This window comes from Ovis canadensis, chromosome 4 (assembly GCF_042477335.2).
Source record: "Ovis canadensis isolate MfBH-ARS-UI-01 breed Bighorn chromosome 4, ARS-UI_OviCan_v2, whole genome shotgun sequence".
NCBI classification, from domain to species: domain Eukaryota; kingdom Metazoa; phylum Chordata; class Mammalia; order Artiodactyla; family Bovidae; genus Ovis; species Ovis canadensis.
The window spans coordinates 64,547,181-64,574,510 of NC_091248.1; the positions used below are offsets into that span (position 1 = coordinate 64,547,181).

A 27,330-nucleotide genomic window follows, 5' to 3' on the forward strand; every position below is an offset into this window, starting at 1 on the left:
AAAAAACAACATTCTTCTAGAACAAAAAACCTGTTGAAAGGGAATTCCCTGGTGGTCCAATGATTAGGACTCTGTACTTCCACTGCAGAGGGCATGGGTTCAATCCCTGGTCAGGTAACAAAGACCTAGCAAGCCATGTAGTATGGCCAAAAAACCCAGAAAAACAAATCCCAATAAACCTATTGGGTACGGGAGAAATTAAAATTTTTTTAAAAAGTAGAAAAATCACACTGATGAGGACAAAGAATAAAGATGAGCTCTCTGGATGAAGCTGTGGCATTCTGTCTTTAGCTGTGTATTCAGCCTCTATAGTTACCAATAGTCCAAGTCTTCTGAAAGCATTCTTGTTTGCAGGGGTACATCTCTGGTCATGATTCTGACCAAGTGGAATGCTGTTTCAGACTGGAGACGATTGATGGGTCCCACAGACCCAGAGGAAGCAAGACTATTGTCCCCAGATTCTATTCGAGCCCAATTTGGAGAAAATATTTTGAAAAATGCTGTCCATGGACCATCTGATATGGAGGAGGCAATGAAGACAATTAGTAGCATGTTTGAAGACTTTGTTCCTGAGAATCTGGAGGAAAACTAAAGTACAGTGCCTCTTGAATTATTATTATATCTCCTTATTACAGTGGCTGGACCTAGGATAAGGCTGGTCCATAAAGACCAGAGTTCTCCCCATATTCCTGAATCAACTTTATTTCCTGCCAGACACACTCTGCAGGTCTGTAGCAGGCTGGGAGCCGTGTAGATGCCAGGCACCTGAGAGACAGTAGGGCAAGAGAGACCTCTGCAGATTCGCCAGCCTTGGTTTTAAACCTCTGGGTTTGCAAGCCCTGGTCTCCAGCTGTGTCTGTGCCATCTGCTATGACTCAGTCTCATCAGTCTCTCTCCTTTCTTCCCCTCCACTTCTTCACTCTGAGTGGTCAAAGTCTCATTCAGAAGCCTCAACTCTATCCTTTAAGCGTCTGGAAACTTGGAGCCGATTAACTACCTGTGGGTACTATGTGACCATGGAATAAAATAGAATGTTAGAAAGTATAGAATAAAAGGCAACCAGTTCTATTCTTTGGCAAACAGGTGCTTATTGGGAAGAGGCAGCTACATAAAATGTATGTGAATTGAGTCTTGCTTAGTTGTTGACTGAAAGCTTTTCCATCTTGGACAATATGGGAGATAAGAGTTGTAAGACAGATAATTTCCCCCCATAAAATCTACTTTCTTTCTTTAGTTTCAAAGAGCAGGCTCACTAATGTACACCCATGTGGCTCTGGTTGCTGACTTGAATGTGGAGTACAGTCCCCACCTGGACAAGCCAAACAGAATCAGCCTCCAGAGCATAATGAAGAAGCAATGTGAAATGCAGCAATCCCTTGACACCCAACCGGTTCCTCAGGGAGAGATGAGCAAGCACATTGATTCCTATTATTATTGATAAGCTATGATTTCTCTAGATATAAGAATGTTGTATTACTATATTATGCATAGAAATAAAGGTAAATTCTGGCATAGTGCAGCTCATTCCATTAGTCCAGCTCAGTTATAGACCAAACCATGATGGTACAACCTTTGACCACTTATGTTGGGAAAATATGTATTGTATATCTGCTTGAACTCTGGGTTCTTAGTTAATACAAAACTATGGGTTCTTGGTTAATAACTAATAATTAAGGTTACCTTCAGGGAAATACAAATATGATGAGGAGACAAAATCACAGAAACAATGTCTGATTGTAACTACCATCTGTACATTATTAAGCATGTCAGTGATGAGTGCCTGTGAAGCAGGTGGTGAGTAGAATTGCATTCTGTTCATAGTGTCTATTAGAAATATAGTGTAGATCTAATGTTAACATACCTCCCCCCTCTTTTGTGATGAGGGAAACATTATGAATAATATAGGGGATTTTTAATTAGTGTATATTTCAGTGCTGAATTGATAGGTGTGCGTTTGATGGGTAGGAACTGGAGAAGGTAATGGATCAAACAGATCTTGAAAAATGGGTAGGATTTCCAAAACCACACACACACACACACACACACACACACACACACACACACACACGGGCTTCCTTGGTGGCTCAATTGGTAAAGAATCCACCTGCAATGCAGGAGACCTGGGTTTAATCCCTGGGTTGGGAAGATACCCTGGAGAAGGAAATGGCAACCCACTCTGGTATTCTTGCCTGGGAAATCCCATGGACAGAGGAGCCTGGTAGGCTGCAGTCCATGGACTCACAAGAGTTGGATGTGGCTTAGTGACTAAAGCACCACCACAACTACACACATATATTCACATTTTGCTGGTTTCTTTCTTATGCTGTCACTATATCATAACTCTCAGGGGGCTAGTATTGTGGGTATGTTTCAGACATTCAAGAATCATTTGTTTGGCTCTTGTTGGACACTGTTGCAGGGCTGTATATACACAGTGCTTGTCCTAAAGGAGCTTAAGACTCTAAAGGCTGGAGATAGAAAATGAATATGTGTTCTAGGATTCTTAGAGGTAAGCACAGAGTGAGCAGATGCATATGTGTGACAGAGAGGGAAAAAGACATTGAAGTTATCCAGAGAGAAGGCACTGCAATGATCAAAGTGAAAATTGAAAGCAACACAAAATAATGTGGAAATGTGAGTTAGTGATAAGTGAAATAATCAGAGAATTTTTAGAAAGCTGCATTGCACCCACAAGACTTGATAACTGGCTATAATTCTACCACATTACAGTTGAATTGTCAAAAGCCAAAAATAAAGACTGAAAGAGGAATAAGAGAAAAGCACTTGTTGTGTACATAGAATCCACAATAATAGCTGATTCTCATCAGAAATCATGGAGGCTAGAAGGCAATAGGATAACACATTTAAAGTACTGAAAGAAAAAAAAATCAACCAAGAAGCCTATACCTAGCAAAACTATCCTTCTAAGACATTCCTAGTTTAAAAAAAAAAAAACTAAAGGAATTTATTACTACTAAATCTGCTCCACAAGAAATGTTAGAGAGGGTACTTCAAACTGAAATGAAAGGTCACTACACTAGACAGTAACTCAAAGCCACATGAAGAAATAAAGAACACTGATAAAAATGTAAAAGCCAGTATTACTGTACTTTTGGTTTCTAACACTTTTTGCCCCCCTATGGTATCAACATATAAAAAAGATGATAAAATAATGATTATAAATATATATTAATGGGCACACAGTGTACAAATATGCAGTATGTGCCAACAATAATATAAAAGGGAAGAGACAGAAAAGTTTAGGAGAAAAGTGTATACTATTAAAATAAATACTAGTGGTATATTCCATTATAGACTATTGAAATTGGTATTCTTCACAGTAGGTTGTTTTTTGTTTTGTTTTGCTTTTGTTATGAGTTTTAGAATGTTAATTGTAATTTCTGAGGAACCACTGAGAAGTTTTATAAACTATTAGGAAAAAGAGGGAAGCAAAATGGTGTGCTAAACATAAAAAGTCAACCAATTAAAAAAGAGACAGTAATGGAAGAACTGAGGAAGAAAAGCACACAGGACATATAGAAAACAGATAATTAAATGGCAGACATAAGTCCTTCCTAATCAGTAACTACCTTAAATGCACATGAGCGAAAGTGAAAGTATTACTTGCTCGTCACGTCCGACTTTTTGTGACCCCATGGACTGTAGCCCGCCAGGCTCCTCTGTCCATGGGATTCTCCAAGTAAGAATACTGGATTGGGTTGCCATCCCCCTTCTTCAGGGGGATCGAACATAGGTCTCCTGCACTGCAAGAGATTCTTTACCATTTGAGCCACTAGGGAAGTAAAATGAAAGCGAGTCACTCAGTCACATCTGACTCTTTGTGACCCCATGGACTATACAGTCCATGGAATTACCCAGTCCAGAATACTGGAGTGGGTAGCCTTTCCCTTCTCCAGGGGATCTTCCCAACGCAGGAATCAAACCCAGGTTTCCTGCATTGCAGGCAGATTTTTTTTTTTTTATGAACTTGTTTATTATTTTTTATTTTTACTTTATTTTACTTTACAATACTGTATTTGTTTTGCTATACATTGACATGAATCCACCACGGGTGTACATGAGTTCCCAAACATGAACCCCCCTCCCACCTCCCACCCCACATCATCTCTCTGGGTCATCCCCGTGCACCAGCCTCAAGCATCCTGTATCCTGCATCGAACATAGACTGGCGATTCATTTCGTGCATGATAGTATACATGTTTCAATGCCATTCTCCCAAATCATCCCACCCTCTCCCTCTCCCTCAGAGTCCAAAAGTCCGCTCTACACATCTGTGTCTCCTTTGCTGTCTTGCATACAGGGTCATCATTGCCATCTTCCTAAATTCCATATATATGTGTTAGTATACTGTATTGGTGTTTTTCTTTCTGGTTTACTTCACTCTGTATAATTGGCTCCAGTTTCATCCATCTCATCAGAACTGATTCAAATGTATTCTTTTTAACAGCTGAGTAATACTCCATTGTGTATATGTACCACAGCTTTCTTATCCATTCATCTGCTGATGGACATCTAGGTTGTTTTCATGTCCTGGCTATTATAAACAGTGTGCAGGCAGATTCTTTACCAGCTGAGCCACTAGGGAAGCATGGAGTAAGTTCTCCCAATTTAAATGCACATGGAGTAAGTTCTCCAAATTAAAGGTGGAGAATAACAGAATGGATTAAAGCATGTCCATTAATACGTTATCTTCAAGAGATTCACTTTCAATCCAAAAACACAAAAAGCTTGAAATTAAAAAGATGGAATAGAATATTCCATGCTAATAGTAACTAAAATAAAGCTACGGTGCCTATATTATAATCAGAAAATTACATTTGACATCAAAGAAGTTTATGCAAAATACAGTAAAGGACATTAGATATTGAAAAAGATCCAATTTATCAATAAATTACCATTATAAACATATGCACAATAACAAAATAATTCCAAAATATATGAAGCAAACTTTGACAGAATTGAAGAGAGAAATAAGTTCCACAATAATAGTTGGAGACTTCAATGGAATGCTTTCATAATAATAATGGATAGAAAAAGACAGAAAATCAGCAAGAAAATGGAGGACTTCAGCAATACTATAGTCCAATTAGACCTAAATGACACACTGTTATTGCCTCAGGAGTGGTCCAAGACTTCAGTAGCATTGAAGCCAAAACTCTTAATAACCAGCAGATGGCATGCTTCACTCAGTTGTACATAGTTGTTCAAAGATTTTAAAAACAAGACATAGGGACAGGCTATTTTTTTCAGGTTGTAGGAGAAGGCAATGGCACCCCACTCCAGTACTCCTGCCTGGAAAATCCCATGGAGGAGGAGCCTGGTGGGCTGCAGTCCATGGGGTCGCTAAGAGTCGGACATGACTGACCGACTTCACTTTCACTTTTCACTTTCATGCATTGGAGAAGGAAATGGCAACCCACTGCAGTGTTCTTGCCTAGAGAATCTCAGGGACAGCGGAGCCTGGTGGGCTGCCGTCTACAGGGTTGCACAGAGTCGGACACGACTGGAGCAACTTAGCAGCAGCAGCAGCAGCAGCAGCAGAATTAGGTTTAAGTAGTCAGAAGTCTAATAATCAATGTCCAAAGAGATATATTCAGTTAAACTTTAGTTTATGTTGGTGTTGGTCTTGAGGGGTTTGAACTTAGTAAAGTGGTATGCAGCAGCATGAGGCAGGCATCCAGGGGCTGGGGTTGGTGGTATCTGGGAATATATTCTTCCCCAGAGAAAGAAAGGTTAGAAAAGACTAGAAAATTGTCAGGGATCGAGCTCACTGGATCTTGAATCTTAGCTGGACTTTAGGCAGCAGATGCATGTCATTGGCCATTGTGGCTGAGGTAATCCATGCATAAACTTGAAGCAGTTGGCTGAGATATGTAAACAAGATGAGAAGCGCATGACGGTGGGGCCATGGGTCCAAATACAGGGACTAGCTCAGAAGGCAGGCAATGGTGTGTCTGTGAGGGAAGGAAGCACCTCTAACCCAACAGCCAGACAGAGCTGGGGATGAGTCTCGTCTTCATGAACTATACAGTACAGAATAAACTCCAGCCCGGCACTGGATCAGTCATGCACCTTGACCCTGAACCCAGAGTTTCCTTCATTGCCCTACTTAGCCCTTGTAGCCCACTTCCAACCTGAAGCATGGCTGATTAGAGGTTAATACCTTCCAGGATCCTCTCCCTGGATCCTGTTTCTTGGAAGCAGATGCTTTGCAGAAAATGTGCTCTGCTCTATTCTGTGGCCCTCTCCCTGGAGTCTCTTGGCCCTGAGACACCAAGAGTTGATCTGCTGCCAATGATGCTTGCCTGCACAGTGTTCGAACTTGCTCACCCCTTGGAAGTTACTCTGGGAGACCTCCAAAGTCAGTTCTTTTTTCAATGCTTTTAAGAAAGAAGAAAGTTTACTAAGCAATGGTTTATGTGATTTTCAGCTGCTAAAATATTTCAGTGACATAATAAATACTTGAAATTATTAGATGACTAAATGGTTGATGAATTTTAAAAATCCATCTGTTTGATTCAACAATAGCATTTGAGAGATCCCTTGATACCATTATGAAACTTTATTCATAATACCATGTTTTGCTTAACCTCAGTGTTCTGAACCTCATCCTGTTATTCATGTTATTACAATTTTGTGAGATTTGGGATCAGCCCTCTGGCTATGAGTCTTCTCTCTTATCTAAATGTAGTTGCTGATCAGGTATGCTCCTTTTTCGTCTAAAATATATCACTTATGTGATTTAAATTTGCCATTACAAAATGGTTCTAATCTAGATATTATAGCTGCATGTTAGAACTATCTAGTTATAAAACTACTCTCATACAAATATTGCAACTAGATATCTTAGACTTATGCCTATACTGCCTGAAGTTGTAAAGGCAAAATTGCACACCATAGAGATTCTTACTGCCATTGACTTCCTTTCAAAAAAGGTTTCCTTACGTCCTAGTAGAAACAGACCTCTCTTAGATAGAAGAGTGAATAATGTAAGATATGTAGGATATGAAGGCAGAGCTGTCCCTGGGAGACGAGGGAGTCCCTGATGGCTGGCTTGGGTCAAGGTTCCCAGTAGTCTTGACGAGCCTTCCTTAGACAGTGAGGCAGCCTGGACAGTTTCTTCCCCCACTTCCTGTCCATCTTCCTTCCGTCTCAGCTCTCCCAGCCCTACTCCCGCCTCACTCTTTTCCACAGGTGTTTCCTCTAATAGGATCCATATTTGACTGAATTCCATTTTGGTGCCTGCTTCTCTGAGTACCCAGACTAACACACATGTAATCAATAAAAGTTTTCATGTCTACCTGGCTTGCTGCTGCTGCTGCTGCTAAGTCGCTTCAGTCATGTCTGACTCTGTGCGACCCCACAGATGGCAGCCCACCAGGCTCCCCCGTCCCTGGGATTCTCCAGGCAAGAACGCTGGAGTGGCTTGCCATTTCCTTCTCCAATGCATGAAAGTGAAAAGTGAAAGTGAAGTCGCTCAGTCGTGTCCGACTCTTCGTGATCCCATGGACTGCAGCCTACTAGGCTCCTCCGTCCATGGGATTTTCCAGGCAAGAGTAGTGGAGTGGGTTGCCATTGCCTTCTCTGCTACCTGGCTTAAATCCATACTATGTTTCATCACCCTCTTTCTCTTTCTCTCTCTGATAATATGTTTGTGCATGCCTGCTAAGTCACTTGAGTCATGTCCAACTCTGTGTGACCCTATGGACTATAGTCTGCCAGTCTCCTCTGTCCGTGAGATTTTCCAGGCAAGACTACTAGAGTGGGTTGCTATGCTCTCCTCCAGGGGATCTTCCCAGCCCAGGGATGAAACCTGCATCTTGTATGTCTCCTGCACTGGCAGGTAGGTTCTTTATCACTAGTGCCACCTGGGAAGGCCTAATATGTTTACAGTATTTTCTAATTATAAAAGCAACATATGTTCATTAGACAGAGTACAAGGAAGCATTTATGGCTTGTACTCTTCTGTGCCACATTTTTTTTTTCTGGTTCTGAGAACTCAGTAGCAGTAGAAAATTATTTGTGTCATGGAAATCTGCCCTCCCTTCATGCCTGGGGAACCACATTCAGAAGTCCATTCTCACAAGTTATTGACAAAATAAACTAGTCATTCATTGCCCAGACGCCTGGAATGTGGAGAATGTTGTCAGTTGAGGGCTCATAGATGAAAAGAGACATCGAGTTCGCAGCTCAAATTTATAAGAAGGCAAAGACAATCTTAGTGAGGAGCTGGAAAATCACTTTAATACACCTATGGGCCAAACGTTCTGCAGGATGACTGACAATAGGATCAAGAACTTTCCTGGCTGGGCATACTCCTCGGCCCAGCAATGTCCCTTAAATGAACTTATCCCCCAGGACTAAGTAAGGATGAGCACAGATATTAGCTATGAAGCTGTTTGAGTTATTCAGTACATACAGTTAAGAGTCAACTTAAATCTCTAATAACATGAAGGTCTAAGTGATGCTCACCATGGAATACCCATGGCCATTATAAATAAGCTGGCCTGGGTTTTTTAGTGATGTGAGAGCTAATTCAAATAAAGGGCTGAGTGAAGAAGGTAGATTATGAAACAGTATAACAAAACCTATTATAGGTTTTGTTTTTTATCATATAAATGCACAAAGGGAGACTGCAAACTGCAAGGGGAGTGACTGTCAGGAAGTGGAAATTTGGACACAGACCTACCCATAGGAACACTGTGTGACTACCAAGGCACAGATAGGAGTTATCCTGCCTCAAGCCAAGGAATGCTCAGCACTGCTGGCAACCTGCAGAAGCTAGGGAAGAGGATTTGGTAACCAAACTGATGGATGCTGACAGAATTGGGAGTTTTCTGAAGGAAGTAGCTGCATCAAGGGGACAAGGTGGTGGAATCGAGGGACCCTGGGCTTGCCTCTTCTCATAAGCACACCCAGACTGTAACTACCTACCAGATAATCGTCAATAACAAAGACTGGAGCCTACCCAAAATGATATTCTACATCCAAAGAGAAAAACTCAACAAGATGGCAGGAAGGGTGCACCATTATACAATCAAACCCCAACCCCCCAGGTGAGCCATTTGCCTCTCATAAGTATTTAGGTGGAAAAAATATTTTAAGGGAGAAAAATCTGTGGCTCTCACACAAAACCCGCTTCCACATTTGTTATATTACTCTCAGTGTGGGCTGATGTTCATTTTCAACTTTTTTTTAATAACAAATAAACAGTGATTATCAATTAATCAAAGTAATTAATGTACCTTATTAAGTTGTGATATGCAGTGTATGATTTCAGTTAAACATTCAAAGGAAACTGTGTTTAAAATTGTCAAGTCATTTCCAAACTCTTGTTACATCATTTTGCACTTTAAAAAAGTTTTGCAGGGAGTTTTTTCATTTCCACTGAGAGTTCTAACTCCCCTCCCTACCCTCCAAATTCCTACTATGCTAAGGAGGTAATCTAGGGTATCAATGCCTTTTCATGGACTTTCCTAGATTTCTTTAGATGCTATCCTAAATACCTGTCTGGTTTTCCTTAAGGGCCAGAGTGGTTTGTTTTTTAGACAGAAACACACATGGAGTATTTTATTGATACCTCTGTGTGTGGGTTTGTATTGGATTCCTTCAGCTCTGTTGCCATGGGGTAACAGGATGCAGATGAAGTTACACTTTCAGGAGGAGATGGGTGCCCATGCCAGCACTCTCATTAACACTGTTTCTTCACTCTGCCCTGGCTTACCCACACACCTCACCTCTGTGTCCCAAAGCCTACAGAGATGAAATTAAATTACCTGTTTAATCATCGTGTGTGAATGCAACACGTAACTTACCCCTACTCTGAGAAGCAGCAACAATGGTACATCTAAAGGAGATTTTACTCTTAAGCTTGCAGTTTGTTCTTCTATATCCTTGAGTGGTGGATGGACAAGTGACAGCAACTGTCTTTTCCAAGTACAGAGCTGGTGTGTGGCAAGGGTGCCACAGCAGGCTGAAGACCAGGGGTTTTGGATCCCAACCCTCCTACCTCAGGCCCAAGGCACCCTTGGGGGCACCAGCAATCAGCAGAGAGGCTGGGCATCAAGATACCTGGGATGTCCTGGGAAGTGAGATGAGCATCACACCCGCAGGTATAAGATGCTTGAGGATGACTAATCGGTACCTGAATCATAGAGAAGAAACAAAGTGTTTCCAGTGCTGCTTAAAGGGGCTAGTAAGAAACGTGCATATGAAACCAGAGCATCTCCACTATGGCATGGTAACCAGAAAACAAAGATCCAGACTTTGTCTGTCTGCCTTTCCCTTTTATTCATTTAGCAATACTATTGTTTTAGTTTTTAGGGTTTCTAGCTGAAAACAGAGCAGAAAGTCTTCTTGGTAAAAACAAAACCCATAAAACCAGACTGATTCTGATTTTCATATCCTACTTTTCTAGATTGTTCAAAAATCCCCTTTGATTACAAAAATTCTTCTGCAAACAGTAAAGACCTTTGAAACATTCATTCCTCTCGCTTTCCTCTTTAGAAGCATTATATTTTCAACCACATTTTGAAAACCTGCTCACATCCTAACCACCAAATGAAATAAAACATATTGTAAAAAAAAAAAATTGGGTGTTTTGTTTGTAATATGGCATTTATTTTTCAATGCACATATCAGGTCAAATTGTAAGAACAAAAGCATCTCTGCCCTAGTGGAGCTCTCACAGAGTCTGCACACAGTTTACTCTCAATACAATAAGCCTATTTGACCAGCTTTCTTATACCTTCCATACCAAAGGGCATACCTACCACTATGGTTTGTAGTGACTTAAAAAGAAAAATTGAAGCATATCATTAAGAAAAATGCTGCAAGATGTGTCTATGAAGAGGACTGTGGTTGTTAAGGCGAGGGGTGTGTGGCCTTCTACAGGCTGTCTGGGCGATGCCTGGCCTCACTCTGAGAGGAAGTCCCCATTTCAGAAAGCAGTTAGCTCATGCTCGTTTGGGGTTTGTGCTCTTTGGAGCACTCCTAGCTTTGATGTTCTTCTTGGGGCTGGCTGGTTTGGGAGCAGGTGGCTTCCCCTTGGGCTTCGGGGCGTTACTGCGACTGGTGCGCCCTGCTGTTCGCTTCTTGTCCTGGGTTGTCCTCTGCTGTTCCTGCAGCCTCTCTTCCCACTGCTGGGAGGCAATGTGTACATGTGACCATCAAATATGTCTCACCTCTTCATGCTATTAAACTAATATCCAAAATAATGTGTGTTTTCACTGTAGTATACTCATCATGACATTCATGATTATCATAGCTACTCTACCCTGTGATGTTGAGCACGTATCCTGTAACAGGTGCTTTGGAAAGCACTTGATATATATGGTCATGTCTTGACATGCATTTATTTCATTGAAACAACCCTTTTAGGTAGACACCATTGTCATGACTGGGAAACAAGCATACTGATGTTATTTGCAGAGCCAACAAAGTCAGAGCTGGGATTGAAATTTACTAGCCTGACTCCACAGCCTAAGGCCCTTTGTTGTTGTTCAGTTGCTCAGTCATGTCCAACTCTGTGACTCCATGGACTACAGCATGCCAGGTTTCTCTATCCTTCACTGTTTTCTGGAGTTTGCTCAGACTCATGCCCATTGAGTTGGTGTTACCATCCAACCATCTCATCCTCTGTCATCCCCTTCTCCTCCTGCAAAGGCCCTAATGTATGCAATTTTTCCCATAGGCCCTGTAATGCAACTTTCCTATACAGCCAATCACTCTTAAAAGGCTTTGCCAAGGCTAAAAGCAGAAGTGGATCCAGCCTCACTAGGAAGCTGGGATTTCTTACCACACTTATAGGTTCACCTAACTCTCTTACATCTGAAGGAAGATGGAAGCCCCACCCACATATAGTAATCCACTCATGTGTTAGCTACCCAGAGCTGATGAGAAATGCCATTCTAGACAGTCAAGATTCCATGATAGAAAAAGAATTTACTCTTTAAATATGAAAATGTCTAAGAAAAAAATGAAAAAGAGTCTACTTGAATAGACATTGCTTTTCATTATAACACACATGTCCCTACTTTATGTTAGAGTATAAAAATTAGACCACAACCATAGGTCAGGCAGTAAAAATACAATGAAATGAAAAACACAGTCCCCACCCTCCTAGGGCACAACTCTAGTCCTAAAACAATAAACTTATTATTGTGTATTGTTATACCATGGTGATATTTTCATGTTCTTAATATTGTTTTGGAGTATTTGCTGCCAAGGTGAGTGACCCAGTTATGATTCTTGAAAACTTTCTTTCCTCTCAACAATCTCAGTTTTCAAGGTGGACTTACCTTCTAGATTGATTCTTCTAATCTACTGCAGTCTTGGAAACCAGATAACCAACTCTGCTAGAATTTTCTGTTCAGTAAGACAAAGTGTGCTCCTGAGAAGCTCATGAGTGTTTAGCTTAGATGCAGCAGCAGTGTTTGGGCCTGTTATTTAGAAAAGGACTCAGTAGAAGAGGTTGTGTTGAAACTACCTTCTCCATGCATGCAAACACGCTCAGTTGCTCAGTCACGTCCAACTCTTTTGTGACCCCAAGGACTGTAGCCCGCCAGGTTCCTCTGTCCACAGGATTCTTCAGACAAGAATACTGGGGTGGGTTGCCATTTACTCTTCCAGGGGATCTTCCCAACCCAGGGATTGATCCCATGTCTGCTGCGGCTCCTGCATTGGTAGGCAGGTTCTCTACCACTGAGCTACCTGGAAAGCCCACCTTCTCCATAAATCAGTATTAATATACACTCTCCCCTTGCTCAGGAATTTTCATTCCTGCAAACTAAGAGAACATAGGCAGTTGCAGTATCTTTTCTGAACTGGGTAATACAAACTCTCCTGCATACATCTAAACATATTTTAAGCAAAAGGGATGCTTTTAAAATCCAAACCAATAACCTGATTTCTTTAGTTCTGGAATGATTTCACATCTCTGGGCAGAAAATTATTCTAACTCCTCTAACTGAGTGACCAATTTTTCTATGATGTTACCGTTAAATTATGGATTTGACCACAAAAGTATTACTTTTTGTATATGATTTATTTTGACAAAAGTCTTGAAATTATCTTAAATACAGGGAAAGAATCTTCTCTGTACAGTGACAGTGTGAATTTCAAAAGCAGATATTCACACCCATATATGTCTGTATTAATACCACTGGATATTAATTCTGTTGAAGCACCTGACTGTCTGCTAAACAAATTAAATATAATACAATAAAAAAACAATAAATAAATTTAATCTGAAAATGATAAAAACCAGTAGATCAGTATTGAATGCAACCAAATCACCTTTGAAACTGAAGAGAAATTTATGATAAAAACTCCACATGAGAAAAGTTATTCTCTTAATTACCTATTCAAAAGACAAATACCGCTACTGTTGCTGGCTCCTATCATAGCCTAGCTGGAGCTAGGTATGGCAACCCACTCCAGTATTCTTGCCTGGAGAATCCCCATGAACAGAAGAGCCTGGAGGGCTACAGTCCACAGGGTCACAAAGAGTCGGACACGACTGAGTGACTAAGCACAGCACATGATAGCCTAGAGATGAAAGAATGTGAATAATTCCCAAATACATGCATTTAAATCCATATTTATGAATTCCTAATTATACTTACTACGGATCTTTTACTGAGTTGGTCTCTCCATTTTTCAACTAAACAATTTTCGAGGAGCATCATCCTGAAAAATGTAATTTATCTTAATAAGCAATGCTAATTATGAAAGTAAAAATTTCAAAAATACAGGAGTTCAAAAATATAAAATACAAAAAATTGTAAAAACCAAAATTCTTCAATAACTGTTAGCCCCACAAGTCCCCATTTATATTTTACTAATATTTTCTTTCAGTGTATTTATTTTACTAATATTTCATATTTTATTAGATCACACTGTACATTTAGATCATACTGTATATTTCCTTTCAGCATTGTATGCATTTTCTTATATACCTGAAAAATTAAAAAAATATAACTTTCCTAACTAACTATATAAATTATAACTATGGATATCCATAATATATTTAACTATTTCTGTACAGTTGAACCTCCCTTTTGCTTAGCTATTATCACCAGCATTGCACTGAATATCACTAGTGTGCACTGGCTAATTATTTCCTTAAGATAGATTTATGAAAGTGGAAATCTGGGGTTGAAGAATATGTATTTTTTTCTTAAGGTTTTCAATGCGTAGTGCTAAATTATTTTCAAAATGGTTGAACTGTCATTTAATTCACCAACATTAAGACTAGGTAAGAATGGAATCTTGCTTTTATTTGGGTTGGAAAACTAAGGAGGTAAATATTTTAATGTTTATTTGCTATTTGTACTTCTTTTAGAACTTTGTATAGACTTCGTACATGCATTTCTATATTGTAGTCAATGTTTTAAATATTTATTTAGATGTAAATTTATACTTACTTTTTAATAGAGTAACATCACTATCTTTTGTTATACCCATTGCAGTGATTTTTTTTTTGTCTTTCTCTTTCTAAGAAAATTGTTTTTGCCTGCCTGGCACGCAGGATCCTAATTTACAGACCAAGGATTGAACCCATGGCCCCTGCAGTGGAAGTCTGGAGTCTTAACCACTGGACCTCTAGGGAAGTCCATGTCTTTCTCTTTTTATTTTTGATTTTAATATGTACAATATTGTCATCAGATATGTGCACTGACATTTTTCCTCAAAATTTCTTACATTACTTTTATGTTTACAGACTACTTTATTTTTCAGGTAGTACACATTTATTTACTGAACTTTATCTTTTTTGATTAAGATTTTAAAATATTTACTTTTTTACCCCATTTGAAATTTATTGAGTACAAAGTGAAAATACATACTATTTTCCCAAGTAAAGCTATTTGCAACATTTACTAAACAACAGTTTAATTTCTATTGATTTTCCACATCTCTTTCATAACAGTTCTTGCATGCATTATAATCTGTTGCAAGATTTTCTTCTCTGCTTTATTTACCTACATGCCTACTGTTGCACCACATGACTTGAACAAGGGTAGCTTTGTACTAACTTTGCTCATGACATAAGGCACATTTTCTCTCATCCTTCGATTTTCAAAATCTCCTTTACATGTCCTTACCACTTTATTCTTCCAAATGATCATTGGCGTTATTTGCGAAGACATAAATCTCAATCATCCAAAAGATGTTTACTAGGATTTTGATCAGAATTACACTATCTATAATCTAACAGGGAAAATGACACAAAGGCTGTTATTTAACTCATGTATTACCTATTCACCTGTTCAGCGATCCGGCACATCCTCAGAGCTGCTTCTAGTACTGGAGCATATATAAGCATCAGAGAGGAGATGAGCCCAGAAACAGTCATTCAAAGTTCATTCATTCAATGTCTTTAGAAAGACAAGATATAAGCAGTAAAACAGCTTTAAAGCCAAGAGCACAAAGAAGTGTGAAGATGGTACTAAGTACTGATAGACTGAAGAATAAGAAAGTATTCAAGTGAAGTCAGTATCAAAAAGTGGTTTTTTGGAGAAATAGAATCGTGAGCTGTATATCCAGGAGGAACAGGAAGATTATTAATGGCAGAGAATCAAAAGGAAGACTTTTTAAATAAAAATGAGTAGTTTTGCTGGAGAAACGAAGTGAAGCAAGTTATGGGGCTCTTTCTGGAACCTGTGCTGAAGGGTTTGATTTTTATATTTTAAGGACTTCTTATGTTGTAAGGATATATATAAAAAGATGTTATGGAAAGATAAGTGAGGAGACACACTCCCAGCTGGAGAGATGCATACAACACATGTGTGTGAGTGTGTATATGTGTTTATATAATACTCTAGCAAACAAATGCAAACTAAGTGTGGAACTAGGTTTCAAATGGCCATCGTTTCTTGATTCATAATTTATTTAAAAGGTCTTAAAAATAAATATTTGCTACAATAAGATTGATTTGAAAAGAACTGGTTTTACTCAGTTTATTTGCTTATAAGTTTCTTAAATCAGGTAATAAATTATGAAATTGATTTTTAAAGAGGCACTGAAATACTCATATTTTCATTTTTCCTTAATTCTATGAAGAATTAACTGATGTTTAGGAGATATGATATCTCAATCAAACCATCTATTAAAACTGATTTTTTTAAAAAAGCTAGTGCTTTTTTTAAACAAACAAACTAGGACTTCTAAGTGGGATTCATGGTTTTCCTAAGCTGTGTGCAGTTTTTTTCTGCCCCTCTGTGCCTACCGTGAGCGCCACTCGTAACACATGATGAGAACATCTTGATGAGGCAGGATGTGTGGACACTGGCAGGAAGAATTCGTAATAAGAGGGACTTGAGTCCGAGGGATGGGTGATGAGGACTTGAAGATCTCTTTCACATCCACCACTGTCGTTACTTCATTACAGCCACTCCTCTGCACGGCTTTTATTTTTGCATGAATGACTGCAATTGAAAAATCGATTTAAGTGTTGCCGAAGCTTTGGAGAGAAATATGGATGGTGTACTCCTGCCAACTCTGAGCCTCTCTTAAAGAATCACTCCTGTAATTATGGTCATGTCCAAGCTGCCCGAATGCAGGCAAAAAAGCCCACACAATCATATGCTAAATGTAAGGCCTCCCATATTGTCAACAGTGTCTTAAAAGTTCTGAATCATGCTGCAAGATAGAAAAGGAAATTCACAAGCAGGCTTACTCTGGGATCTGTCTTTGGATCAGTGACTGCTCCACATGGGGCTACAGGTAGAGTTTCAATACAGAATCCCATGGATCCTTCTCAGCCCTAAAATTCTATAATTCTATGATGAGGGTTTTTTTTTGGGGGGGGTGGGGGCCAGGAGGGAACATCAGGAAATTTAGTTACATAGAAGTTTGACTAAATTTTGTAGAAATAATACTATTTTGTCTTTCTACTCTGTCTTGTATGATTTGAAGTGAGAATCATATATTCTCAGATTCAGAAGGCACCTGAAAGTTTGTGTGGTTCAATCACCCATCTGCTGCTTGAACTGTTCCAGAGAAAGTTATTACAGTCCTAACATTCTCATGTAGGAAGGAGTCTACATGAGAAGGAAGATGACTGTTCTCAATTCTTTAATTTCCCAAACTGCCAAAGCAGGGTCTGTGGTGGGCAGAGGTGGAACTGTTATTATGGATGACTGGTAATGTCACTACGTCAGATCATGCTTGCAGTGCTGACTTCTTTGGTCCCTTGCTATTACCACCTGCCATGGTGGTGTAATCAGCCTAGGATGGATCTGTCTTGGTTCCATCCTAGGAAGCTGGTTTATGAAGGAGTTAAATAATTTAAACAGAAAATAGTTTCATCATCAATGTGGTTACGAAGCAATGATGCCTCAGAGAACAGTATGACAGTGAAACTCAGACTGGACAACTAAGTAACTAAGGCTGGACGGTGCCAGACAAGGGGCTACGTGGATCAGATTAAGATGATATCTACATATAACAGGTTTAAAAAACAGTAACAAGAAGCTACTAGAAAAGACAGTGTTTTGCTTTTTTTTTTTTTTTTGGTTGAATTACCCATTTTGGCTATGTGTGGTTCTCAAATATGACAACCTAAATAAGAGGTTATTTTTTCAGACTTTTATAGTGCCATGATCTTCCTGCTTTTATGTGGGTTGTATAATACAAAGGTTCTTATGATATAAAATTTCAGTTTGAAATATGGAAAACTAAGTTACCAAATAAAACAAACATTTTTACCCAAATAGTTTCCACTATTTCAACAGAAATAATTTAAGAAACACACAAAAAACCCATGAAATAGCCCAAAAAGATATTTTAAAGGAACAAATCTTTAATTAAATTTAGTTTAAAATTATGATAGTAGAATTAAATTCACTGAAAACATTCAAGACAGCGTGATTGACTTATTCTCTGAAGAAAGTGCCGACTGGGTCTTTCAAATAAGAGAGCATTTAAACTGTGCTAATACTTACAGCCATAGGCCTTGTGATTAACATATTTCCACAGTTTTGTAAAAAGTGTTTTTATAAGTAAAAAGATACGTGTGCACATCTTAATTCTTTGGTCTCTGGGCCTCAGGTCAAATCCACAGATCACTTACCCATCCTTTCCACAGCAGTGAAACTTTTTTTTCCGTCCCCTCCCACCGCTGCCCTAAGGCTCTGTGGTGAAACCATGAGAGAAGTGAGGTGATGTCCTGGCTAACAGAACTTCTGGACAAATAGGACAATTAGGATCAGGATGTCACACTTATAATCTGATTCACAGCACTGCCCTCACCCAGGTAATTTACTTAGTTTTTACTTGATTTACCCAGAAAAGCAAGATATATTCACAGTTGTTATTGTGCCATCTAGGACCCACATGACTGAGAGAAATCACCAACCCGTTTTTTCACTTCATGACTAGCAGACCGGGCTGTGTCATGTGCCAAGTCCCCAAGCCAATGGATTCAGCAGATGATTTACCGTAACTGTAGTTTTTGCTTAGATACGTTGCCAGGGTTGGCTTCACCTTTTTGCACTTGCACCGGTCTAAAGAAGACAAAAAACAGACAGAATGTTGAAAAAAGGTTCAGAAGTCACTCTGGAAAGAAGAAAGAGATGGAGCCTTGAGGCTAACGAACTTACCTGGGCTTAGGCGTTTACAGTCAATGTCAAGAGGCCTTTCCTGTACCATCATGTCTGGAGTGATGTCTATCCACTTAACGTCTGAAAAACACACAGGGACACATGGGTGTGGTCAGTGACTCCAGCTGGAATAAGGAATCATCTGGAGACACTGACTAACATGGCAGCACACACAAACACACACAAATCCTAAACAGCAAAAATTATATGTGATTGTCAGCTACTTCTTCCATATAGACTCTTTGGGCTTAGGAAAGAAGACTTATGGCTGAGACTGCTTATCCAGAACAAACTAAAGTGAAGGCACATCCATTTAAACTGGTTCATACATACAGCCAACCTGGATTTATCCAACATTTATCCAACCTGGATAAATTACGTCATTCCCTCCTAAATCTATTTTAAAATGTTAATTTTCCAAGTTGACAGTTTACACTAATCAAAATAACCAAAATAGTCCCCAATTCCCATCTCACATTTTGCAGAAACAGTCCAGAGCTACCCCTCAAAGAAGCATAACCCTGTATCATTTCTATAATTAAAGCAATAAATGTTTTTTTTTTCTAAAACTGAATTAGAGAGGAGCTTAAATTTCCCCCCTTCACTTCACTTCTCCACCTCCACGTTTTGGGCAAGGCTTTGAGGTATAACTTCAGAAACTACACTAAAGCAACACCATAATTTCTTTAAATGTGTAGCAACTTGAGTCAGGGATAAAAGGAGGCAAAAGTATTCTTAGGTTTTATTTCAAGAAATGGATTTAAACCTGCCTCTTCTTCCTAGAAAAGCAGCAAAAAGACTAAAGAGAAAAGAAGGAAGTGGTGGTTGAGTTCAAGTTAACTAAGATGCCACAGACGCTGGCATTGGGTCAAAGACCATGAAACAGACATCACAGTTTTCCAGGGCAACTAAATTTATAAACTGTACTCCTGGTGGGAAGTGACAACTAGTACTCCTTTTTCAGAAAGAGCTTTCAAGAGCTAAAGTTAAGTGGAGAATCCTGGTAGGAGTGTTTTATTTATTAAATGATATATAAAAAGTGCTGAAAGCTGGTTCAGACCCAACTGTCACTGCTATTACTATTTTATTACTACAAAGAAAAACTTATCTAGTGTCACCTGTCTAAGCAAAATCGCCCATCCCTCTTTATGGGGACATGGTGTTCTTTAGCTCCTGAAATTCCTAGAGAAGGCAGACTTTTCCAGAAGTCAAGTCACCAGCCCTTCCCACCTCCTCCAATTCGCCTAAGAAGAATGAGGGGCTGCCTGACCACCCACTGGCAGCTGTCGATGTGTCTGTCGGGTTCTCACGTGGCAGTGACAGTCCAGAGTGCCTCTTCAACCCCACCCCCCACCTCGGTCCTTCCCCGTCTTACCGTCAGGGAGGTCAGTGACGATGGCCTCAGGCGAGATGCACACACCCCGGTCGTAGACAGGCAGCTCATCGCAGGCCAGACTCTCAGGCCAGCTGTGGTTGTACATCTTCATGAGGGGCTCGCAGTCGTCACGCGCGCGCTGGCACACCGACTTGCACGGCTTAATGGGGTCGTGCAGGAACTCTAGGGTGCAGATGGGCGCGTACATGGCACAGAGGAAGAAGCGCAGCACCGCGCTGCAGTTCACGTCCACCAGCTCCTCGTATTGTTCGATGGCCAGGATGGCGTTCTCCTGCGTGCTGTGGTGCAGGTGATTGGGCATCCGCGTGATGTTCCAGGGCATGTGCCGGCACATCGGGATGCGCACCGCTTCGCAGGGCGCGCCGCGCACGCCCAGCGCCAGGCGCAGCCACAGGCACAGCGCGGTCAGGATGGAGAGGAGCATGGTACTGCTCTCCCGCGCCGCCACCCCAGTAGACAGAATGGGCGCTCCCTAGTCTTTCTCTCTCCCTTCCCGAAGGAAGAGGTCCTTTAGGGCACAGGGGATGTGCTCTCCCCAAACTCCCGTGGGCAGTAGTGCGCGGCCTCTGGGGCCGGCCGGGGGTATCCGCAGTCCGGCGCGCGCGGCACGAGCAGCGCCAGCCCGCAGCCTCCCCGGCGCAAACCCGCCCTGACAATTCCAGTCCTCGGCCCGGCAGCTACGAGCGCAGCCAACCCCGGCCATTGCCGGACCTATTTATCCCGACACTTCCCCTGACGTGGGCTCGGAACGCTCCCTTGGCAGCTGCAGGCTCGGCGCGGGCTCCCCATCGGCCGCCCCACCCCCCAGCCCTCTCTTGCAGAAGCGGTGACATCATCTCCTCCGGGCCGCAACCCAGGGCTTGAATCCTGCATTCCCCTAAAGTCCCTCCTTTTTAGTCTGGCCAGTCCTTTTTCTTCAAACCAAGAAAAAGAGCCTCTGGCAGTCGTTTTGGACACCGGATCCAAGAAGGTGCAAGATACGATTTCAAGAGAGGGAAGGACCGTCTTTCGAATCAAAGCTGAACTTTGCGCCCTCTGCCTTTTGGGTTCCCCAATTGTGAAGTTGGAGGGAAATGGGAACTTCTGCTGCTCTTTACCTCTTAAACGTACTTGCTTTCTCCAGTAGGGGGCATGAGAAGCGCCGAGCGGTGAGACGTGTGGGACCCGGAGAGTGCAGTTGGAACAGGTTGGACACATTATATAAGAAAACCGCCCCCTCCCGGCCCTGAGTTGTATAGAATTTGTTTTTGTGATTACTGTCGTGGCTAGTAGACATTACTTTGGGCTCAGGTTTTGTTTTTTTTTTTTTTTTTCCAGAATGGCCTTTGAGCTGTACTTGCTCCAGGAAAAGAACTGACCGACGGTGTCACAGCATCTTCCAGTTTGAGAAATGTCTTCCGTCTAACATTTCTCCCTCTTTCTCCTACTCCTTGTTCCCCTTTTCAACTTGAACAAAAGCAGAAAGCCAAGACGACTTTGATATCACAATCTGAAAGATTTTTTCCTCCTTTATGCCAAGTGATTTCCAATCCAGCTAACATCTTGATTTACTTGGAAACTGTTATTTAAATGAAGAAACTGTGTACCATGGAGATCAATGATGTATGTTTTGTTCTCTCTTTTATCTTATTTTTATTCGGAACAGGTAGTAGAATCCACTGCTGGCTCAGCTATCCCCAGAAAAGGGAGGCTTTATTGTTCCAAGTATACACTGATTTGCAAACAGTAAGATTTTTGGTATATTTTCTTAGGGCATTAGAATATGAAAGCATGTTATCTGAATGGTAATCTTCATGGTTTAGTTGGAAATCTGAACTTAAGACAGACATTGATTTTTCTCTCCAAAGCTTAGATAACAGAATTAGTTTAGTTTTGACTCTCATTGGGACTGAGGATTACAATAGCCCAATAAAGGAAAAGCACAGCTGATGTTTCCTGAGCATGTACAATGCACTTGATGTGTAAATAAACCTTATTTATTTTTTCTGGGTACATGAATCAAACATCGTTAGTTGAAAAGGTAAATGAGACAAACATATTTCAGGATTCACTCAAGGAGTCTAGTTTTATTTATGGGAAGCCCAGAGTAACCAAATACAGCAGGGCCCATCTAGAGAGGTATCTTTTTTTCTGTAGAAAACCAAGCTTCAAATGCCAGTGCAGGCTAGTGAAACAGCAAGCAAACAGGATAGCCCAGATGAGATCTCAAGCTGTTTTCAGTATTAGATTCTAGTAGGTCTAAACCCTGGTTTAGTGAAAATGAGTTTCAGCCCAAGTTCCTACCAGGGAAGAAGATACAGTTTTGAGAATGAACTGGGCTCCCTGCCCTTTTCCTAAGAATCAGCTGAGGAGGGCAAACTTGGGGAGGACTCAAACTTCTATAGCTAGTTTGGACCTGCTGCATTAGTTTAGCTCTGCAAGTACCAAGTCACGACACTTTATTTCCTTGATATTCTCAGATGGAATGTCCTTTAAGAAAGGGAGGGGAAAAGCTGAGAACCCTTCTCCATAAAGCTCCTTGCTTACCCGATTAGGTCTGTTGGTACTTTGGCTTTAGTGTTCCTAGGAGAGGGTGGCAGCATTGAGGAATTCATCTGGAGAGTGTGACAACCAGCCTCCCTCTTCTTGCCTGGCGTGTAGCACTCAATCCATTACCCCATACTTGACACTGATTTGCCAAAATCTCAAGTAACTGGGGAAGTTCCCCTGGTCATTGGCTTCTCTCTGGTAGCTCCTCTTCAGTCTCCTCCAGGGCCTGCTTCCCTGCCCGTCCTTTCAATGTTGGGAGTTCTCTAGGGCTCCATCCTCAGCCCTCTTCTCACTCTCTACACTCCCCACTGCTCCAGGTTGTCTCAATCTGAGCACTAGTGTCAAAAGCACTGGATAATTCTTTTTTGAGTGAGCCATGGGAGCTGGGGTGGGGAGGGTTGTCCTGCACATTGTGGGTAATTTAGTAGTGTCTTTGGTCTCCTCCCACTAGATGCCAGGGGCGGCTTGCCCTCTATCCCATTGTAATAGTCAAAAATGTCTCTAGATATTGCCAACTGTCCCCTGGGAGACAAAATCACCATGAGTGGAAAACCACTCTTCTACTGTGCTTTCTGGGTTAAGTGACCAACTAAATGCCAATGGCTTCCAAATCCAGACCCCTAGGCCTACTGGGCTTCCCAGATGGCCCTAGCAATAAAGAACCTGCCTGCCTGCAGGAGACATAAGAGACGTGGGTTTGATCCCTGGATCAGGAAGATCTTCTGGAGTGGGAAATCGCAACCCACTGCAGTATTCTTGCCTGGAGAACCCCATGGACAGAGGAGCCTGGCAGGCTATAGTCCATAGGGTCGTACAGAGTCGGATATGCCTGAAGTGACTTAGCAGGCACACATGCAAGCCTGCTGGTCTCTGGAAATGTTTATCCAACTGTCCCCTGGGTATTTCTATCTGTATATCCCACAGTCATCACAAAATCAGCCAATCCTAAACTGAATTCATCTTCTGTCACTCAGGACTGAACTTCCAGTGATCCAAACTACTCAGAGGAAGTGGTCTTCCTCCAAGTCTGTCCTTTTCTCTAGTTCCCAACTCTTCCATCCTCTGCATTGCTACTACCAAGGTGTTTACTCAGACAGTAGCTCTTGTCTAGATTGTGACAGCATCTTCCTCATCCCCCTGCCCTCTGCCTTGCCCTGCCATTCTCCACAGTGACCTGGGGGAGCTTCCTAAGACTTCTACCTGATGACACTCTCCCTAGCTTTACATTTATGGTTGGCTCCAAAACTTTGGAATTAATAATAAAGCCTTAAAAGGATTTTCAAGGCCCCAAGTGATGCCTCATACTTGAACCCCCAAATCACACTCATTTCTTCTTGCCCCGCATCTGTCTCTCATCCAGGAATGCTCTCTCCCACGTTCACCTGCCTCACTCTTCCTCATCCTTGAAAAGCAGATCAGGTGAAAAGACTACATAAACTTTGAAAACAAGGTGTTTTTTGGTTTTTGTTTTTTTAAAATTAACTTATTATTTTAATTGGAGGCTAATTACTTTACAATATTGTAGTGGTTTTTTGCCATACATTGACATGAATCAGCCATGGGTGTACATGTGTTCCCCATCCTGAACGCCCCTCCCACCTCCCTCCCCATCCCATCCTTCAGGGTCATCCTCGTGCACCAGCCCTGAGTATCCTGTCACATGCATCAAACCTGGACTGGTCATCTGTTTCACATATGATAATATACATGTTTCAGTGCTATTCTCTCAGATCATCCCACCCTCACCTTTTGTTTTTTAAATAGTTGCTTTTTATATTGAGTCCATACTACAGATTCTAACCTTACACAGACATAAACCATAAACCCAGTTAACGTTGTTCTTAACGACCCTAAACTTCCAGACACCAACATGTAGGTCTGTGTTATTGTCAGGTGATGGGTGAGGTGATGGGTCTCACTGCAGATGTGGCCACCAGGCATGTTCCTGAGTCCTCAGCCCAAGAGCAAAGGCATAGTGTCTAGTCCCACAGTGTCTAGGGTCTAGACTAATCCCCATAGTGTCGAGACCCACAGGCTCTCTACTGGCTGCCAAATGGCCATGAATGACTGATGTAATTTCTTCAGGAAGAGACCCCTTTTTACACTTTTAATTTGGAGTTAGCAGATGGTAATTTTGATAAACTCAGCCGTGGCCACAGGACTGGAAAAGGTCAGTTTTCATTCCCGTTCCAAAGAAAGGCAATGTCAAAGAATGCTCAAACTACTTACTGTACAACTGCACTCATTTCACATGTTAGCAAGATTACACTCAAAATCCTTCCAGCTAGTCTTCAGCAGTAAGTGAACTCAGAACTTCAAGATGTACATGCTGGATTTAGAAAAGAGAGAGGAACCAGAGATCAAATTGCATCATAGAAAAAGCAAGACAACTCCAGAAAAACATCTGCTTCATGCTGCTAAGTTGCTTCAGTCGTGTCTGACTCTGTGCAACCCCATAGACGGTAGCCCACCAGGCTCCCCCGTCCCTGGGATTCTCCAGGCAAGAACACTGGCGTGGGTTGCCATTGCCTTCTCCAATGCATGAAAGTGAAAAGTGAAAGTGAAGTTGCTCAGTCATGTCCGACCCTCAGCGACCCCATGGACTGCAGCCTTCCAGGCTCCTCCATCCATGGGATTTTCCAGGCAAGAGTACTGAAGTGGGGTGCCATTGCCTTCTCCGTCTGCTTCATTGACTATGCTAAAACTTTGACTGTGTGGATCACAACAAACTGGAAAATTCTTAAAGAGATGGGAATATCAGACCACTGTACCTGTCTCCTGAGAAGCCTGTATGCAGAACAAGAAGCAACAGTTAGAACTGGACATGGAACAATGGACTGGTTCAAAATTGGGAAAGGAGTATGTCAAGGCTATATATTGTCATCCTGCTTATTTAACTTATATGTAGAGTACATCAATCCCAAAGAAAGGCAATGCCAAAGAATGCTCAAACTACTGTACAGTTGCACTCATCTCACACACTAGTAAAGTAATGCTCAAAATTCTCCAAGCCAGGCTTCAGCAATACATGAACCGTGAACTTCCTGATGTTCAAGCTGGTTTTAGAAAAGGCAGAGGAACCAGAGATCAAATTGCCAACATCTCCTGGATCACCGAAAAAGCAAGAGAGTTCCAGAAAAACATCTATTTCTGCTTTATTGACTATGCCAAAGCCTTTGACTATGTGGATCACGATAAACTGTGGAAAATTCTGAGAGATAATACCAGACCACCTGACCTGCCTCTTGAGAAATCTGTATGCATGTCAGGAAGCAACAGTTAGAACTGGACATGGAACAACAGCCTGGTTCCAAATAGGAAAAGGAGTACGTCAAGGCTGTATATTGTCACCCTGCTTATTTAACTTCTATGCAGAGTACATCATGAGAAACACTGGGCTGGAAGAAACACAAGCTGGAATCAAGATTGAGAAAATCAAGATTGAGAAATATCAATCACCTCAGATATGCAGATGACACCTCTCTTATGGCAGAAAGTGAAGAGGAACTAAAGAGCCTCTTGATGAAAGTGAAAGAAGAGAGCGAAAAAGTTGGCTTAAAGCTCAACATTCAGAAAACGAAGATCATGGCATCTGGTCCCATCACGTCATGGGAAATAGATGGGGAAACAGTGGAAACAGTGTAGGACTTTATTTTGGGGGGGCTCCAAAATCACTGCAGATGGTGATTGCAGCCATGAAATTAAAAGACGCTTACTCCTTGGAAGAAAAGTTATGACCAACCTAGATGGAATATTCAAAAGCAGAGATATTACTTTGCCGACTAAGGTCCGTCTAGTCAAGTCTATGGTTTTTCCAGTAGTCATGTATGGATGTGAGAATTGGACTCTGAAGAAGGCTGAGTGCTGAAGATTTTGCGAATTGTGGTGCTAGTGGCGCCAAAGAATTGATGCCTTTAACTGTGGTGTTGGAGAAGACTCTTGAGAGTCCCTTGGACTGCAAGGAGATCCAACCAGTCCATTCTGAAGGAGATCAGCCCTGGGATTTCTTTGGAAGGAATGATGCTAAAGCTGAAACTCCAGTAGTTTGGTCACCTCATGTGAAGAGTTGACTCATTGGAAAAGACTTTGATTCTGGGAGGGATTGGGGGCAGGAGGAGAAGGGGACGACAGAGGATGAGATGGCTGGATGGCATCATGGACTCGATGGACATGAGTCTGAGTGAACTTCGGGAGTTGGTGATGGACAGGGAGGCCTGGCGTGCTGAGATTCATGGGATCGCGAAGAGTCGGACATGACTGAGCGACTGAAGTGAACTGAACTGACAGTACATCATGTGAAATGGTGGACTGGATGAATCACAAGCTGGAGTCAAGATTGCTAGAAGAAATATCAACAACCTCAGATATGCAGATGGGTAACAAAAGAGCCCCTCGATGAAGGTGAAAGAGGAGAGTAAAAAAAGCTGGCTTAAAACTCAACATTCAAAAAACTAAGATCGTGGCATCTGATCCCATCACTTCATGGCAAATAGATGAGGAAAAAGTGGAAATAGTGACAGATTTTGTTTTCTTGGGCTCCAAAATCTCTGCGGACAGTGTCTGCAGCCACGTAATTAAAAGATGCTTGCTCCTTGCAAGAGAAGCTATGACAAACCTATTAGCATATTTAAAGGCAGAGACATCACTTTGCCAACAAAGGTCCATATAGTCAAAGCTATGGTTTTTCCAGTAGTCGTGTTTGTGAGATATGAGAGACCAGAAAGACAGCTGAGGACTGACAAATTGATGCTTTTGAACTGTGGTGTTGGAGAAGACTCTTAA

At 41.4% G+C, this 27,330-nt stretch overlaps 2 protein-coding genes and 1 long non-coding RNA gene across 3 annotated transcripts in view; 2 read left to right on the top strand and 1 right to left on the bottom strand.

Moving 5' to 3' along the window:
* NME8 (NME/NM23 family member 8) overlaps positions 1-592 on the top strand; it is a 39,691-nt gene extending 39,099 nt beyond the window's left edge. Inside the window, exon 15 of the mRNA XM_069588890.1 lies at positions 355-592. Within this exon, the coding sequence (XP_069444991.1) occupies positions 355-592 (238 nt within the window). The remainder of the gene's footprint in view (positions 1-354) is intronic.
* A 10,025-nt stretch (positions 593-10,617) lies between these two features.
* On the bottom strand, positions 10,618-21,084 carry SFRP4 (secreted frizzled related protein 4). The gene is made up of 6 exons (XM_069587929.1): positions 19,999-21,084; positions 18,624-18,704; positions 18,462-18,527; positions 16,250-16,448; positions 13,647-13,710; positions 10,618-11,162 (listed from the first exon to the last, which is right to left on the bottom strand). The coding sequence occupies exons 1-6, from the start codon at positions 20,441-20,443 to the stop codon at positions 10,977-10,979; spliced, it is 1,041 nt and encodes a 346-aa protein (XP_069444030.1). The 5' UTR covers positions 20,444-21,084; the 3' UTR covers positions 10,618-10,976.
* On the top strand, positions 20,909-22,009 carry LOC138439306 (uncharacterized). The gene is made up of 2 exons (XR_011256674.1): positions 20,909-21,205; positions 21,337-22,009. It is a non-coding gene; the product is annotated as an uncharacterized lncRNA (long non-coding RNA).
* The last annotated feature ends 5,321 nt before the right edge of the window (positions 22,010-27,330 follow it).

Coding starts and splice junctions, on each gene's coding strand:
- SFRP4 (XM_069587929.1), bottom strand. CDS start 20,443: ATGCTCCTCTCCATCCTGACCGCGCTGTGCCTGTGGCTGCGCCTGGCG. Junction 18,705..19,998: donor CGTCACTGACCTCCCTGACG/GTAAGACGGGGA, acceptor TGTGTTTTTCAG/ACGTTAAGTGGATAGACATC. Junction 13,711..16,249: donor TGTTACGAGTGGCGCTCACG/GTAGGCACAGAG, acceptor TACATTTTTCAG/GATGATGCTCCTCGAAAATT.